This window comes from Vicia villosa, unplaced genomic scaffold (assembly GCF_029867415.1).
Source record: "Vicia villosa cultivar HV-30 ecotype Madison, WI unplaced genomic scaffold, Vvil1.0 ctg.001436F_1_1, whole genome shotgun sequence".
Classification (NCBI taxonomy): Eukaryota; Viridiplantae; Streptophyta; class Magnoliopsida; order Fabales; family Fabaceae; genus Vicia; species Vicia villosa.
The window spans coordinates 336,743-349,507 of record NW_026705617.1 but is presented as its reverse complement, the minus strand read 5'-3'; the positions used below and the strand labels follow the sequence as shown (position 1 = coordinate 349,507).

The 12,765-nt window shown below is 34.2% G+C and overlaps 2 protein-coding genes across 2 annotated transcripts; both read right to left on the bottom strand.

Annotated features, from left to right (window-relative positions):
• Window positions 1-284: 284 nt before the first annotated feature.
• On the bottom strand, window positions 285-5,617 carry LOC131635129 (uncharacterized). Its single transcript, XM_058905738.1, has 4 exons — window positions 4,885-5,617; window positions 2,228-2,836; window positions 1,184-1,472; window positions 285-743 (listed from the first exon to the last, which is right to left on the bottom strand). Exons 1-4 carry the CDS (start codon window positions 5,497-5,499, stop codon window positions 709-711), a joined length of 1,548 nt encoding a protein of 515 aa, XP_058761721.1. The 5' UTR covers window positions 5,500-5,617; the 3' UTR covers window positions 285-708.
• A 3,468-nt stretch (window positions 5,618-9,085) lies between these two features.
• Window positions 9,086-12,527, bottom strand: LOC131635121 (uncharacterized). Its single transcript, XM_058905733.1, has 3 exons — window positions 12,053-12,527; window positions 10,099-11,807; window positions 9,086-9,495 (listed from the first exon to the last, which is right to left on the bottom strand). The coding sequence occupies exons 1-3, from the start codon at window positions 12,380-12,382 to the stop codon at window positions 9,348-9,350; spliced, it is 2,187 nt and encodes a 728-aa protein (XP_058761716.1). The 5' UTR covers window positions 12,383-12,527; the 3' UTR covers window positions 9,086-9,347.
• Between the last annotated feature and the right edge of the window lie 238 nt (window positions 12,528-12,765).

Sequence of the window (12,765 nt, the reverse complement as noted above, 5' to 3'; positions counted from 1 at the left end):
GTATATTTCCGCATTGGGTTCAATTCTTTTTCTGTCGTGTTTGTTAAAAAACAAATTTTTAACAAAAGTATTAGCAATTTTTCGTTTAACTAACTTCTTCTTTTCGGTTTATGCTGTTTTTGACCTGTCCAGCAATTGGATTTGAGTTTTAAAACACTAATGTTCATCGAAATTATGTTCAAATGGATGGATTTACTTCCTAAGCATGACACCTCTTTCTTCCTTTGAATCATAATTTATTCCAAACAGAAGAGACACACAAATAAAGCAGAAACTATACCTGATTTAAAAATGTTTCTAAATTCTGACATTTATATCGGCCTGAAAAAATCCATGACTGTAGCTTTCTGATTAATGATCTCTGTACAAGAGATACTTCTAAAAAAATATAATGAATTACAGTAAATTACAACAACAAAGTACCCGAATCCAAAGCTAGCATTAACAATAGCTGAGACTGAGATGCCCAGCAATAAAGACTACTGTCTAGCATGGGACATCGCCAACAATAATGACTACTGTCTAGCACTAACAATAGCGAGATCACCAACAATAAAGATTACCGTCTACAAGAGACTCGCTCGAGCAACGCGAAGTTTTTCAGCATATTTTAAATTAAATGATATAAAATAGAATTGAAACCCACTGGGTCACAATGTACATTGGCCTTGCACTTTAATAGGTTTAAGACACCAAAGATATAGCTGGTCACAGTAAACCTTGTTCTTCAAATTCTTTTGCAACTGAAACACAAGAACAATAAGCAACTGTTAAGATAATGTTACATGATATATAAACCATCTGAGTTAAAATTACTTGGATTGAACGTTTGTCTGGTGTCAGACACTTGTCAGTATACATTGGCATGAATCTAACACGACATCTGAAAAATTATTACTCATGTCTACAAGTCAATGTCATGCACAGGATCTATGTCGCGTCTTACAACTTCATATGCTCTTTCACACAAATAGTTGTTAAAACAAAACAAACACTGCACATGTTTTATTACCGAACATTTACATCTGCCATAAATAGCCTACAGCATATGTAATGTGTTATCAAAGGCACAAACCTAGGAAAATTAAATTGATAATTTTTATATAATAAACTTTAACACATCAATGCATGTCAAATTGTAGATGAGCATTTAAGAGAAAAAAATTAGACAAAGGAAAGTCACCTTTCGAGGAGGCAAGGACCAAAACAACTTGCATCATAACATTGTTTGGAGGAAGATGCAAACGAAGAGGGTAAAGTTTTCCATTCAAAGGACTTCGACTACACACAATAACTCCATCAAGTCCAGTTTCTTCCACGAACTTACGAGTCAACTGCTCAACATCATTCCCATTGAAGACCAAAGAATAGCCCTGCACATTCTCATCATCCACGTCTCCATTTTCCTCAGCAACATGGTAGTATATCGTTCTTCCCTCCATCTTCGGCGGTGAACCAACACTATCTGTTGACTGCAAACTCAACCAAACAAAATCATCATAAACCAATGTCTTTCAACAATCACACTAGTACACCACAAACAACAATCAGTCAAAGCTGCCATTTTAATTTTCTAGATTAATACATTTGCTAAAAATAAAAAGTGACAATAATTATAAGCTTTTGAATCAATAGTTTCTTGTATAAATTGAAATGAGCTTCTACATCCCATTTAACTTCTCTATATACATCTATAAACACAAAAAGATTCATCACCTTATTATTTTAAACATGATCTAGTTTAAACTAACTTCATAAAACATGTGTTCAATCAAGTCAATCAATTCAGAGCAAGCAAGTATCTTTATCTATGCAACTCTATTTGCATTTCAGCCGTTGGATTAATTTAACGAACAAAACACAATACTCTCGCTCGTAAGATTAATCCAACAACCAAGATGCGATTACAGAGTTGCATAAACAATATAGAATCCAAGTTCATGAATCACATTAGTTTAGTCAAATTAGTCATCAAGTCAAGTATTGAGAGTGAAATTAGTCCTCAAGTCAAACACTTAAAGACTCCATAGATCTAACAAATTACACATTCAAAAACAAACTTAACATACAAAATCACAAAGCACCTTGGATAATAATTTCCATTAACAATTAATCATAATTGTGGCACAATTAACAATATTTAACTTCAATCATAACTAACTATAAAGACAAACATTATAAATCCATAATTTATCAAAATGAAACTCAACTACGAAGTGATTCATACCTCTTGTCTATCAAACCGATTCGATTTGAATGAAAGCGCCGAAGATCCAAAGTCAAGAGAATCCGAATGCGGAATCGGAGGAGGCGGCGGATTCCCAACATGAATCTCAAGAACATCAACATCCCAAAGAATCCAATCCTGCGTAGCACTCCGATGCGGAATATCATGCGTAACAGAATTTCTCCAAGGCGGCAACCCACCATTCGCTCTCAGAAAATTCCCGTATCTCGTTTTCAGCTTAACCTGCGCACCATCCCTTACAGGCTCCCATTCAACAGACGAATCGAGTCTCCGCGGCAGCGTTTGAACAACTTTCCGGCCGGTGACGCCGAGGAGTAGCGGCTGATTGGAGGCTGTTAGGTACTTTCCGTAACAGCTTTTGAGGCGGATGATGTTGTCGAATTCGGGGATGTGTTCGACAGTCCATTTGGCGTTTTTGGAGGAGCCGTTGCGTTCTTGGTTGATGGATTCTTCGTCTTCTTCGGCGTGGAGGTACTTGTCGTGATGGCTGCGGAGGCGGACGGCTTTGGCGCGTTGGAAAAGCTCCATGGATGATGGGGTGAAGCTGTTGTTGGTGGTGGTGGAAGGTTTCTGCAGAGAGTTGATCGATGGTTAGTTAGTTGGATTTGTTGAGATTTGAGGTTTGTGTTTTTTTTGTTTGGAATTGTGAATGATTGAATTGAACAAGGACAGAGACCGAGGTTGAATTGGTTTTGAGTGTTTTGAAACAGGGGTGAAATGAATGAGTTCAATGCTTCATGTTTTTATGTAAGAAAAGAAAAAAGAGTTGACCAATTTTTTTTACAAAAATTTAAAAAGTATTAAATTTATTATTTATATTTTAAAGTTTTTAGTATTAAATTTGTTGTAAATTTAACTAAAATGCTGGACGATTTACACCGCCACAGTTTAATTTTAATTTTTTAAAATAATATTTTTAAATAGTGATTATGTATTGATGGTGCAAATTTTTTTACACTAAATACCATGTAACCATTAAACTCAATTATTATTATTTATTTAATTTAATTGCATGTTTTTCATTTTTGTTGTTCAGAGAATTTTCTTTTTTTTATCAAGTAGATTAATATTAAAATTTGACCATTTTAAAAATAAATAAATAAAATGTGGAAGGACTCCTATAAGTAGTATCATATATTCCTACTCAATTATCAACTTGACTAGTTTAACCACGATGTCTAAGGAAAAGAAATTAGTGTGAAGTTTAATAACATGAGTTGGGAAAACAGGGTGAAGCGCGTGCCAGATGGAAAAAGAGAATGGCCAGTGAGCGCCAGCCAAATTGAGAGAACGCGGTGACTTGGTGTATTATGGCTTTGTCAAATTTAAGGACAATTTAAACGTGCACATGGGTGAATATTGTGAGAATCCAAAGAGTATAGTTGATCGAGATGTCATGGCCATGGGGGCCTCAAGCATGAAAACGAAATGACATAATCCTAATCTTAATATTACATTTGTTCACGTTACATTAAATTGAAATGTCATTTAATAGTTGTTATGTCAACTTGTTCCTTCTTCAACATTGATGTTAACTTGTTCATTTTTTTAAATCAACAAACTATATTTGTAAGTATATGGATTGAACATTTGAGTATCATGTTACACTCTCCTATTAAAATTCATATAATTTCTATTAGGTGTGAGTTTGGTTTGGTTTTTTTTTTCCATAAAATACTATTCATTTGTAAATCATTTATTTAAATTAGAATTTAAAACTAAAATCTTAATTTCAATTATCTTAGGTTTTGTTTTATATTTTTAAGTTTTAGAAAATCAAATATAATAATATCATTTTTTTATTTGAATTTTAAAAGTTAAAACTAGTTTCAAACATAAACTTAAAAATTAAAATAAATATTCATAATTTAAATAATTTATATTATTAAGCTTCTAAAATAATTAAAATATTTTAAATATATTATTTTAAAAGCAGTTGTCAATAGGAATTGATAAGAGATGGTTGTATACATGATAGATGGTGGTGGTAGTTAGAGTAATGATTAATAGTAGTCGAAGTGGTAGTTGGTGATGGTTCTAGTCGTTATCGGATTGTTTTAGTTACCAATGGTGGTGACTATTGGTGACCTATGTGGTTAAAATCGTGGTGGAGTGATTAGTGATTTGAGATTAATCGATTTATATATGATGATAGTAGTGACTTGTGGTGGTTAAAGTGGTTTTCATATGTCGATGTCTAGTGATCAACTATATGATTTTAGTATTGGATGAAGACATTTTGAGTGTAGTTAACCATATTGACAATTGTCATAGTAGTTAATGATGGTTTGATTCAAGATCAATATATCAATAAAGTGACACGAAAATAATAATAGTAAGTAGTGATTAACTACGATCAAGATGATGAAAACTGTAATTGAAATTATTGGAGTTAAAACAAAAGCCGAATTTAAAAAAAAAAGTTTTCATCTTTAATATAAAACCATTTTGAAATTAAATAAAAAAATGACTTAAATCCTTTTAATTGAACACATTTTAATTTTAAATTGAAAATTAAAAACTCCCAACTATATGAATATTTCGCAGTTCCACGTAAGACATCTGCCACATATGAAAATGTTTTGACGAGGCTAAAAAAGAATGAACCGTAGGCATGTTAAAACTCAAACACGCACCTCTGGCTGCAACTTTGAATTCCGACGAAACTTCAACGACGACCAAGACTTCTTCTCAGAAGTCACCAATTCAGAATCGTGAACCTCATCTTCCTCAGAACCAAACGAAGAATTCGAAACAAAACTAACCCTACTCAACAACTCAACATTCATCTTATCATCCACAGCCTCAACACCCCAAAGAATCCAATTATTAGTAGCAGCAGTATACGGATCATCATGCGTAACAGAGTTCCTCCACGGCGGCGTTCCACCGTTCCCTCTCAACAACTTCCCACACCAGCTCCTCAGTTTTACGCTGTACCCTTCCTTTATAGGTTCCCATTCGTATTTCCAGCTCAACCCCGCGTCGTAATCGGTTAGGACGACCTTGTCTCCGGTCATGCCGAGAAGAAACGGCGTGTCGGTTGCGGTTAGGTAACGGCCGTTGTGGCTCCTTAACCGTATGTGGTGGGGTTTGTTTTCGACTAGTTCGATTGACCAGAGTGCGGTTTTGGTTGTTCCTTTTTTGCTTTGACGGAGGTTGTTGTTGTTGTTTTTGTCTGAGTCTGCTACTAGGTACTTGCCGAGGTGGCTTCTTAGCTTCACGGTTTTTGATTTGTTGAAAAACTCCATTTTTGTTGTGTTGTTGAATGTTGATGATATTTATAAATATATAATGTTGTTGAATGTTGATGGTATTTATATTGGTGATGATTGTAATGATTTGTGCCACGATGTAGGGAAATGAATTGAGGTTGAAACTGTCTGGAAATTAAGTGGATTGTGTACAAGTTGAAAAGTATAAGGTTAACTATATAACCCGTCCCTCTAGAATGATTTATAAGAAAAAGTGTCTAAATATATTTCAAGAAAATTATTTTTAAAAAATAGATATTAATCATATAAGTAATTGGTTTAAATTTTTTTACTGTTTTAGAAATAATATGTTTTGAATATAATTTTAGTAATGAATTGATTGATTAAATATGAAAATTAAATTAAAATAAATATATTTTTGTAATAATTTATTCTTAAATATATTTGAAAATGTTTAAATGAAAAACTAGAAAGTGCATCTTTATTATATTTTATTCTAAAATATGAGTTTTTGTTTACCTTTTGCTTAAGAGGAAATATATACTTGTACAGTAATATTATTGACTATTACCTTGTTTTGTTTGTATCGGTCAAAAGTCAATGATAAGATTTGTTTGTAAGTCTGAGTCTGGCCATATTCATAGAGGAAACAAAAATGATATGTAGTTAGTTATTGTCAAGGTGATTCGGATTTCGAACAAGAATATTTTGAATGAGTTTATTTCATTTTAATTAGTGATTTAAAAGTGATTCTATAAATATATAATCGATTTATTAATAGAGGTTGACAAGTTGAGTCTAAAAGAAAAAAACCTCCACAATATATTAAACTAGAGAAATGATAATTTTACACTATGTTTGACACTAACACCGTATTTCTATACGGTTTTGATTTTCTTAAATATTTAATAATTTAATTTTCAATTTTTGACCCACTCCACCACATGCACATGGTATACTTTGATAGGTGTAAGTGTAAAATGTCTCATTTCTGGTGTAGGAATAGCACCCCTCATTAAACTAAGGTTAGGATAATACTAACTCCAATTTTTTTAATTAGGTCAAATAACTTATTTAAGTGACACTGGGTGAAATAACTTATATAAGTAACACTAGTCGTCATTTTATATCCGTATAATAAAGAAAATAAAATTTTATATATGTAAAGCAGTAATGTTATTATTAATTTAATTAATATATAAACATTTGTGGTGCACGAAAAATTAATTAAAACAAAGATTAATAAAAATACAATGAGTGTTAATCTTTAACCGTGTAGAATTGTTAGAGTTTTAAGGTGATTGAGGTGTTAGAATAGACTAACCAAGACATGATGAAAAGTTATATACATGTCTGATTGCTAAGTAATTTGAATGACCCCCTCAATTCAAGAGTTGAGGTATTTATAAGAATTTCTTGAGTTTGAATTATAAGACTCATGGATGATATATTTTGCTCCTCCTAGAAACGTGAAACCATTATTTTCTCTATTCTTCAAGAGGACGTGGTTTTCTTTAATTTATTGAGCTTTCACGATGTCAGTGTTTTAGGGCACTTTTATGATTAGTCTATTAAAATTAATCTAGTAGGTGGCATAAAATTTGAATTTCAAACATGCATATTTATTACTTTCGGCCATTAAGAGATTCTAGATATTGATTTTCTTTTTATACCCCTTTTTTTATGTTGTATCCCTTTGCCCAAACACGTCATATTTCTCAAAAACAAAATATTAGCGGAAAAAATAAATCAAATGGATTTGACAAATAAAGTAACACTTATTAAATGATTAATTGAAATTTTCCAAGTTTAAACCTTTAAGAAATTTCAAATTTTGCCCATTTGAAGAGAACAAATAAACTTGTAGAAAAATCATCCCTTTAAATCGCTTAATTCAATAGGTGGTCCAAAATATTATTCTTTTTAGTGGTGTTATTAATAACCAATCACGAGTTTAGAAAGTAAGTGAGATTAATTCAAAAAATCTCCAAAGCAATTTGTGTGAACACACGTACATGTGAGTTGAATGTAGTTGTTGTTTGTAAGATAACGGCTTAGAAACAAATTTTAAATGGAGTTAAGTTGTAATAAATGATAAAGCAAAATGCAGTAAATGACATTAAACAAGAGTAATAGTGAAAGCAAGTAAAAACAAATACTGCATTTAAAGAAACAAGAAGACAGTGAAAAGACTGGATGCAGATGCATATATGTTTCTCACATATTATTTCGCTCTTTGACTGTGGTACTCCAGTGGTATCAAGAGTAATGTATGAAATTTTGTGACCCTTGTTACAATGTATGAGTCTACTATTTATTCTATATACAAAATAACCATCGACAACAATTACGCCCACTATGGAGCCTTCACACTTCACTCCATGTTCAATCTCCAAGCTCTCACTAGTGTGCATACATGTCACCCATAATTCTCCCTGTTTACAACTCATGTTAAGTTATAACCGCTCCAGATTTCCCATGAACTCCATAGAATATGTTGATGATGTTGCTTGCAAAGGTCTCTTGAACTTGTAAAAACACTAAGTCTTGTAACGTTCATCGTTTAGTCGAGTGGTATGTTGGTTGTATTGGAGGTTATGTCGACTGCCCTTTTCAAAATTCTAGACATATATCCAGATGATCATAATCTTGTGGATTTGTTCCTGAGACTCCTCCAAGCCATGTTTCTTTCCGACGACACCATGGTCGATGCCCTATCAACATTTTGTCATTAATGTTCTTTAACACGCTTCATTAATCAAAACGCTTCATTAATGTCTCCTAATCAGCAAATGTCTTTTTATTTTGACACTCTTAGTTGACTTTCTCCAAACTAAAAATCCAAGTGTAACACATTCCTTTTCGGATTTGTATCCTCTCCAATGTACTCTCACCTGCTTCCACTATGCCTTCTTCTCATCCATCCATCTACATTTCTCTCTCTCTCTGTCCCTCTTCAAAACAATTTTATTTTATTTAATTTGTATGGATTCTTGACCATTAGATGAAGCAGCAAAGAGATGGCTGCACTCATTGGCAGAGGGGATCTATTTCCGGCAAACACTCCTCAAGTGTTCATACCATTGAGGAAACTCCCGACTCTCAACCACTCTCCAAAATCGTAGCATCAAGGGGATAACTGGACAGTCATTATAGTGAAAAAGGATTTAAGAATTTTTGCTCCAAAACCCAAATAGTGAATGCGATAGCGGTTTGAGGCCGCAACAACAACTTATATTCTTGACGGTGGCTTGCATAGCAAACGCGTCGCACCAAACTGCAGCTAGCGCTCTATTGATCATATATATTAGAAGAGATAAAGCACCAGGCAAATGATGACAGTAGGCTTCAGATCAACAGTGAAACTCCTACATTACCTATGATTGATCTAAACTTTTAAGAGAGGTATAGCAGAAGATCTGAACTGCAATCTGAAAAGAAAAGACTAATGCTGCGCAAAAAGATATGTTTCAGAAGGAGAAAAAAAACATAAGTGCCTAAAAAACCTACAAAAAAGCTATTTGGACAGAACATATCTGGTTGGAAAGATCCAACTTAGCGGTTCGAGACAGGTTTTTCAATACACCATCACTGTATTCACTATGTAATCATCTCCCAAACAATCTGCTAATGTACAGTAGTTGTGTACCATAAAATAACACAGCCTCAACAAGCTTGATTTACAATAAAAAAACAAATACAATGAATTCTACCCAAAAAAGAAAAATAAATAGTGAAGTGTGGAAACCATCAAGGAAAGCCATACTCCCCCACCTTTTCATTAAAATATAAAGATACAGAGAAAGGAGAAGAACATGTACCCCATATAAATCTTGAGACAGAATGACTGAAAATGAATAAAGAGAAAATAACCTAGCTCTGTCTCATTTTGAAGGAAAAGAAAGATCGCTCTCAAGCATAAAGGATAGATCATGCATTTGTGACATCAACATCTCTACGTCATCTTTGGATCCTACGCCTGCGGAGGAAACATCTCTAGGATTTTGCCTCATGGTATCCGCATCAGCCACCCTAAACATGCAACAAGAGAGCATAAATTTCTATTATGGACATACAAAATGTCAATCAAGATCAAATCTAGCCTGCTGAATGTTCGAAAACTATGTCAATTGATCAATGATAAAATGCAAAGCCTGAGCATTTCCATTTAAAGGATGAAGAACTTCCAAGTTCTTAAGTGCTTCCAAAGTAGATAAATACAAGAAACATGGAAGAATAGATATTTAAACATTGATGTTCTAATAGACGACATGATATGAAGAGAAAGACCCTTTAGTTTGTTCCTTTCCACTTCCTTTAAGCTCCCTCCCATTCAATTCTACAAGGAAAATTTATTTGGATTCATAATATGAATGCTTTAAAATGTGAATTATGTTGGCTTATACCTATTACTTGAATGTGTCAGTTTCCTCACAGGATTACAAATTTATACACATCCCTTATATTGAATTATACAACTACTACTAAATGTAGATTGATATATTGAACTCAAAACTCCTAAAGATGTTGTAAATGGATCAATGGCCATCTGATCTGATGCTCAAAAACTGGTTAAATTCAATTATGCATATTTTTCTAGAATAAAATAATGCAACTGAGATAATATCAAGGCACCTGTTTAAAGAATGTTGAGCATTGGTTGCAGCAGAAGTACTCAGTGGATTATCAAACTGTCTTAAAATATCATGTTGTGAAAATCCACTAAAATCCACATCATGTGAGCTGTTTGACGATCCAAATAAATTCGTTTCAAAGGTCTTTTCAGAATGAGTTTGATTCAGAGTTTGTAAAGGAACACTGTTGAAAGGATCTTCTTGTCTAGTAGTCATCTTAGTGAAGTCACTCCAAACATCAAAGGAGCCAGCATCATCTTTAGTGGTCACAGTGTCGGTTGTTTTGTTATTGCTAACTTGCCATTGGTCATCTTGCATCCAGTCAAAACTTTTAACTTTAGAAGCATTATCACCCTTTACTGTATTGGTATCATGAAGATCAGCGGTAAATTCAGATATCCCAGTCTGGTCTTTTATCTCGGAGTGTGAAGCACTACTGGAAGGATTTTGTGAAATGGCTGAACCAGTAAAATCATTCCATGCATCAAATGAATCGGTAACATCATTAGTATTCTTAATACCAGTTGCCTTGTTATTGCTCCCTTGCCATTGGTCATTTTGCATCCAGTCAAAATTACTAGATGAACCAACAGCACTTTCTGTCGTTTTTGTACCATTAGGATCTTCAGTCATTTCAAATTTCCCAGTCTGGTCAGTTTTCTCAGAGTTGGAAACACTAGGGGAAGAATGTTGTGCAGCGGATGAGCCAGTGAAATCATTCCATGAATCAAACGAAACAGTAGCTTCTTTAGTACCAACATTATCAGTTGCCTTGTTATCACTATCTTGCCATTGGTTATCTCCCATCCAGTCAAATTCCTTGTTAGAAGAACTATTAGCCCCCTCTTCAGATTTTGCATCAGTCAAATTTGTCGCAGGAAATTCAAAATTGCCGGTCTGGGCAGTTTTCGCTGAGCTGGAAATTATACCAAAAGGGTCTTGAGTGCTTGCTGAGCCAGTAAAATCATTCCACGAATCATCTTCATCAGTAGCTCCAGTATCGGGTATTTTGGCTTCACTCTCTTGCCATTGGTCATCTTGCATCCAATCCAAATTTCTAGTTGAGGAAGCATTAACAGTTTCTTCTTTTTCCGTATAATGAAGATCCCCGGTCTTTTCCAACTTCCCAGCCTGGCCATCTATCATTGAGTTAGAAGTTCTAAATCCATCACCCTGAAACCAATCATCTTCGGATGCTGAAGGACTGAAATCATCATTCCGATAGCCAGATACCGTATCCAATTCAACTTTAGAATGATCAACTGACTTGGACTCTTCATGAACAGGACCAGAACTAGCAAACTTGAAGTTGGCCTCCCAACCCGAAAAGGAATCACCGCTCTGATCCTCTACAGACCCTCCCGGTCCTTCCGAAGCTTGGACATTCTGAAACAAACTAAGATTCTCATTAGCTTGAAAAGTGTTATCTGAAGCAGCACCCACGTTTTTTTCAGAAGCTGGACTCATCTCAGACACATTGGAATCAGATTCCCTCCGACCAAAAAAATTATCAACATCAACACCAGACAAACTCAACGAACTTTCCCCCAGAAATGCTTCAGAATCTGAATTACTTGACAGTGTTCTTTCAGCCTCAGAAGGCTGCCATTGAATTTCCAAATCTAGTAGTTCAGATAAAGGAATCTCATTGTTTGATTCACTCCTCGCTCTGTTTGATGTAAGTTCGTCCACCATCGGTTCCACCATCTCCTGCAAAGCAATCAAGTTAACATTACAATACACCAAACCACATATACATACACACAACCTGATAAAACAAATTATCAAAACTAGATTTCCAAAAAGTGCATACCAATTATATCCAAAAAGAAAAAGAGGTTAAAACGGAGAACATTATATCAAGATAAAACATCAAATTTCGAATTTCCAGCATTAAGGGAAGCGCAATTAATATAAAATGATTGAATCTAAAGCAATAGTAAGATTAACAATACCGATCCATCAAGTTGAAGAGATTCAAGCAACCAACGATATCCAAGAGTGTTCTGAAATTTGATGGGATCAGGAGGAAGATCTTTGTGCGGATTTGCGCCACAAAAGACGCAGATGAACGACTGCACACCGCGGAGGAGTCTGCCATTGCAATTCTTGCAGCGAAGATACGGTGGCGAGGGATCGAGTTTCGCGACGGTTTCTGCAACAGAAGCTAGCTTCGGGAGAGGGAGATTTTCGTCTTTCTCTAGGTGGTACCATGAGAGGTTGGCCTCTTTGCGGAGAAGGATCTGCAACTGCTTTATTTGATCTACCGGTATCTCGAACGCCATTGTTAGGGTTTCGGTGATCGAATTTGGTTCAGTGTTGCGATTTTGTTCTTCCGTTGTGGATACAGAGGTTCAGTCAGTGGTGACTAGTGAGAATTTTTGTTTCTTGGCTATAACCAACAAATTTTGTTTCCAGAAAATATGTACAGTTGTGATTTAAAAAAGAAAAGGTAATTTGTAATATCAAAATATGAAAATGAAAATGCTTATTTTGACAGTTTTTTAATGGATTTAGTCTTTTACCTACAAAATTATATATTTTTCAAGTTTAGTTCTATAAATATTTTAACTATTTTTAGTTTAGTTGTCTCTATAAAAGAAATGAGAGAGTTAGCAATCAAGTGGCATGTTTTTATTATTACATCTTTAAGTCTACTTACTATCTC

Excerpts from the sequence above, each read along its gene's own strand:
- LOC131635129 (XM_058905738.1), bottom strand. The coding sequence starts at position 5,499 with ATGGAGTTTTTCAACAAATCAAAAACCGTGAAGCTAAGAAGCCACCTC. Across the intron at positions 1,473-2,227 it reads ATCGGTTTGATAGACAAGAG|TCAACAGATAGTGTTGGTTC; the intron begins GTATGAATCACT and ends TTGAGTTTGCAG. Across the intron at positions 744-1,183 it reads GGTCCTTGCCTCCTCGAAAG|TTGCAAAAGAATTTGAAGAA; the intron begins GTGACTTTCCTT and ends CTTGTGTTTCAG.
- LOC131635121 (XM_058905733.1), bottom strand. The coding sequence starts at position 12,382 with ATGGCGTTCGAGATACCGGTAGATCAAATAAAGCAGTTGCAGATCCTT. Across the intron at positions 11,808-12,052 it reads CTCTTCAACTTGATGGATCG|GAGATGGTGGAACCGATGGT; the intron begins GTATTGTTAATC and ends ATTGCTTTGCAG. Across the intron at positions 9,496-10,098 it reads GCTCAACATTCTTTAAACAG|GGTGGCTGATGCGGATACCA; the intron begins GTGCCTTGATAT and ends TTGCATGTTTAG.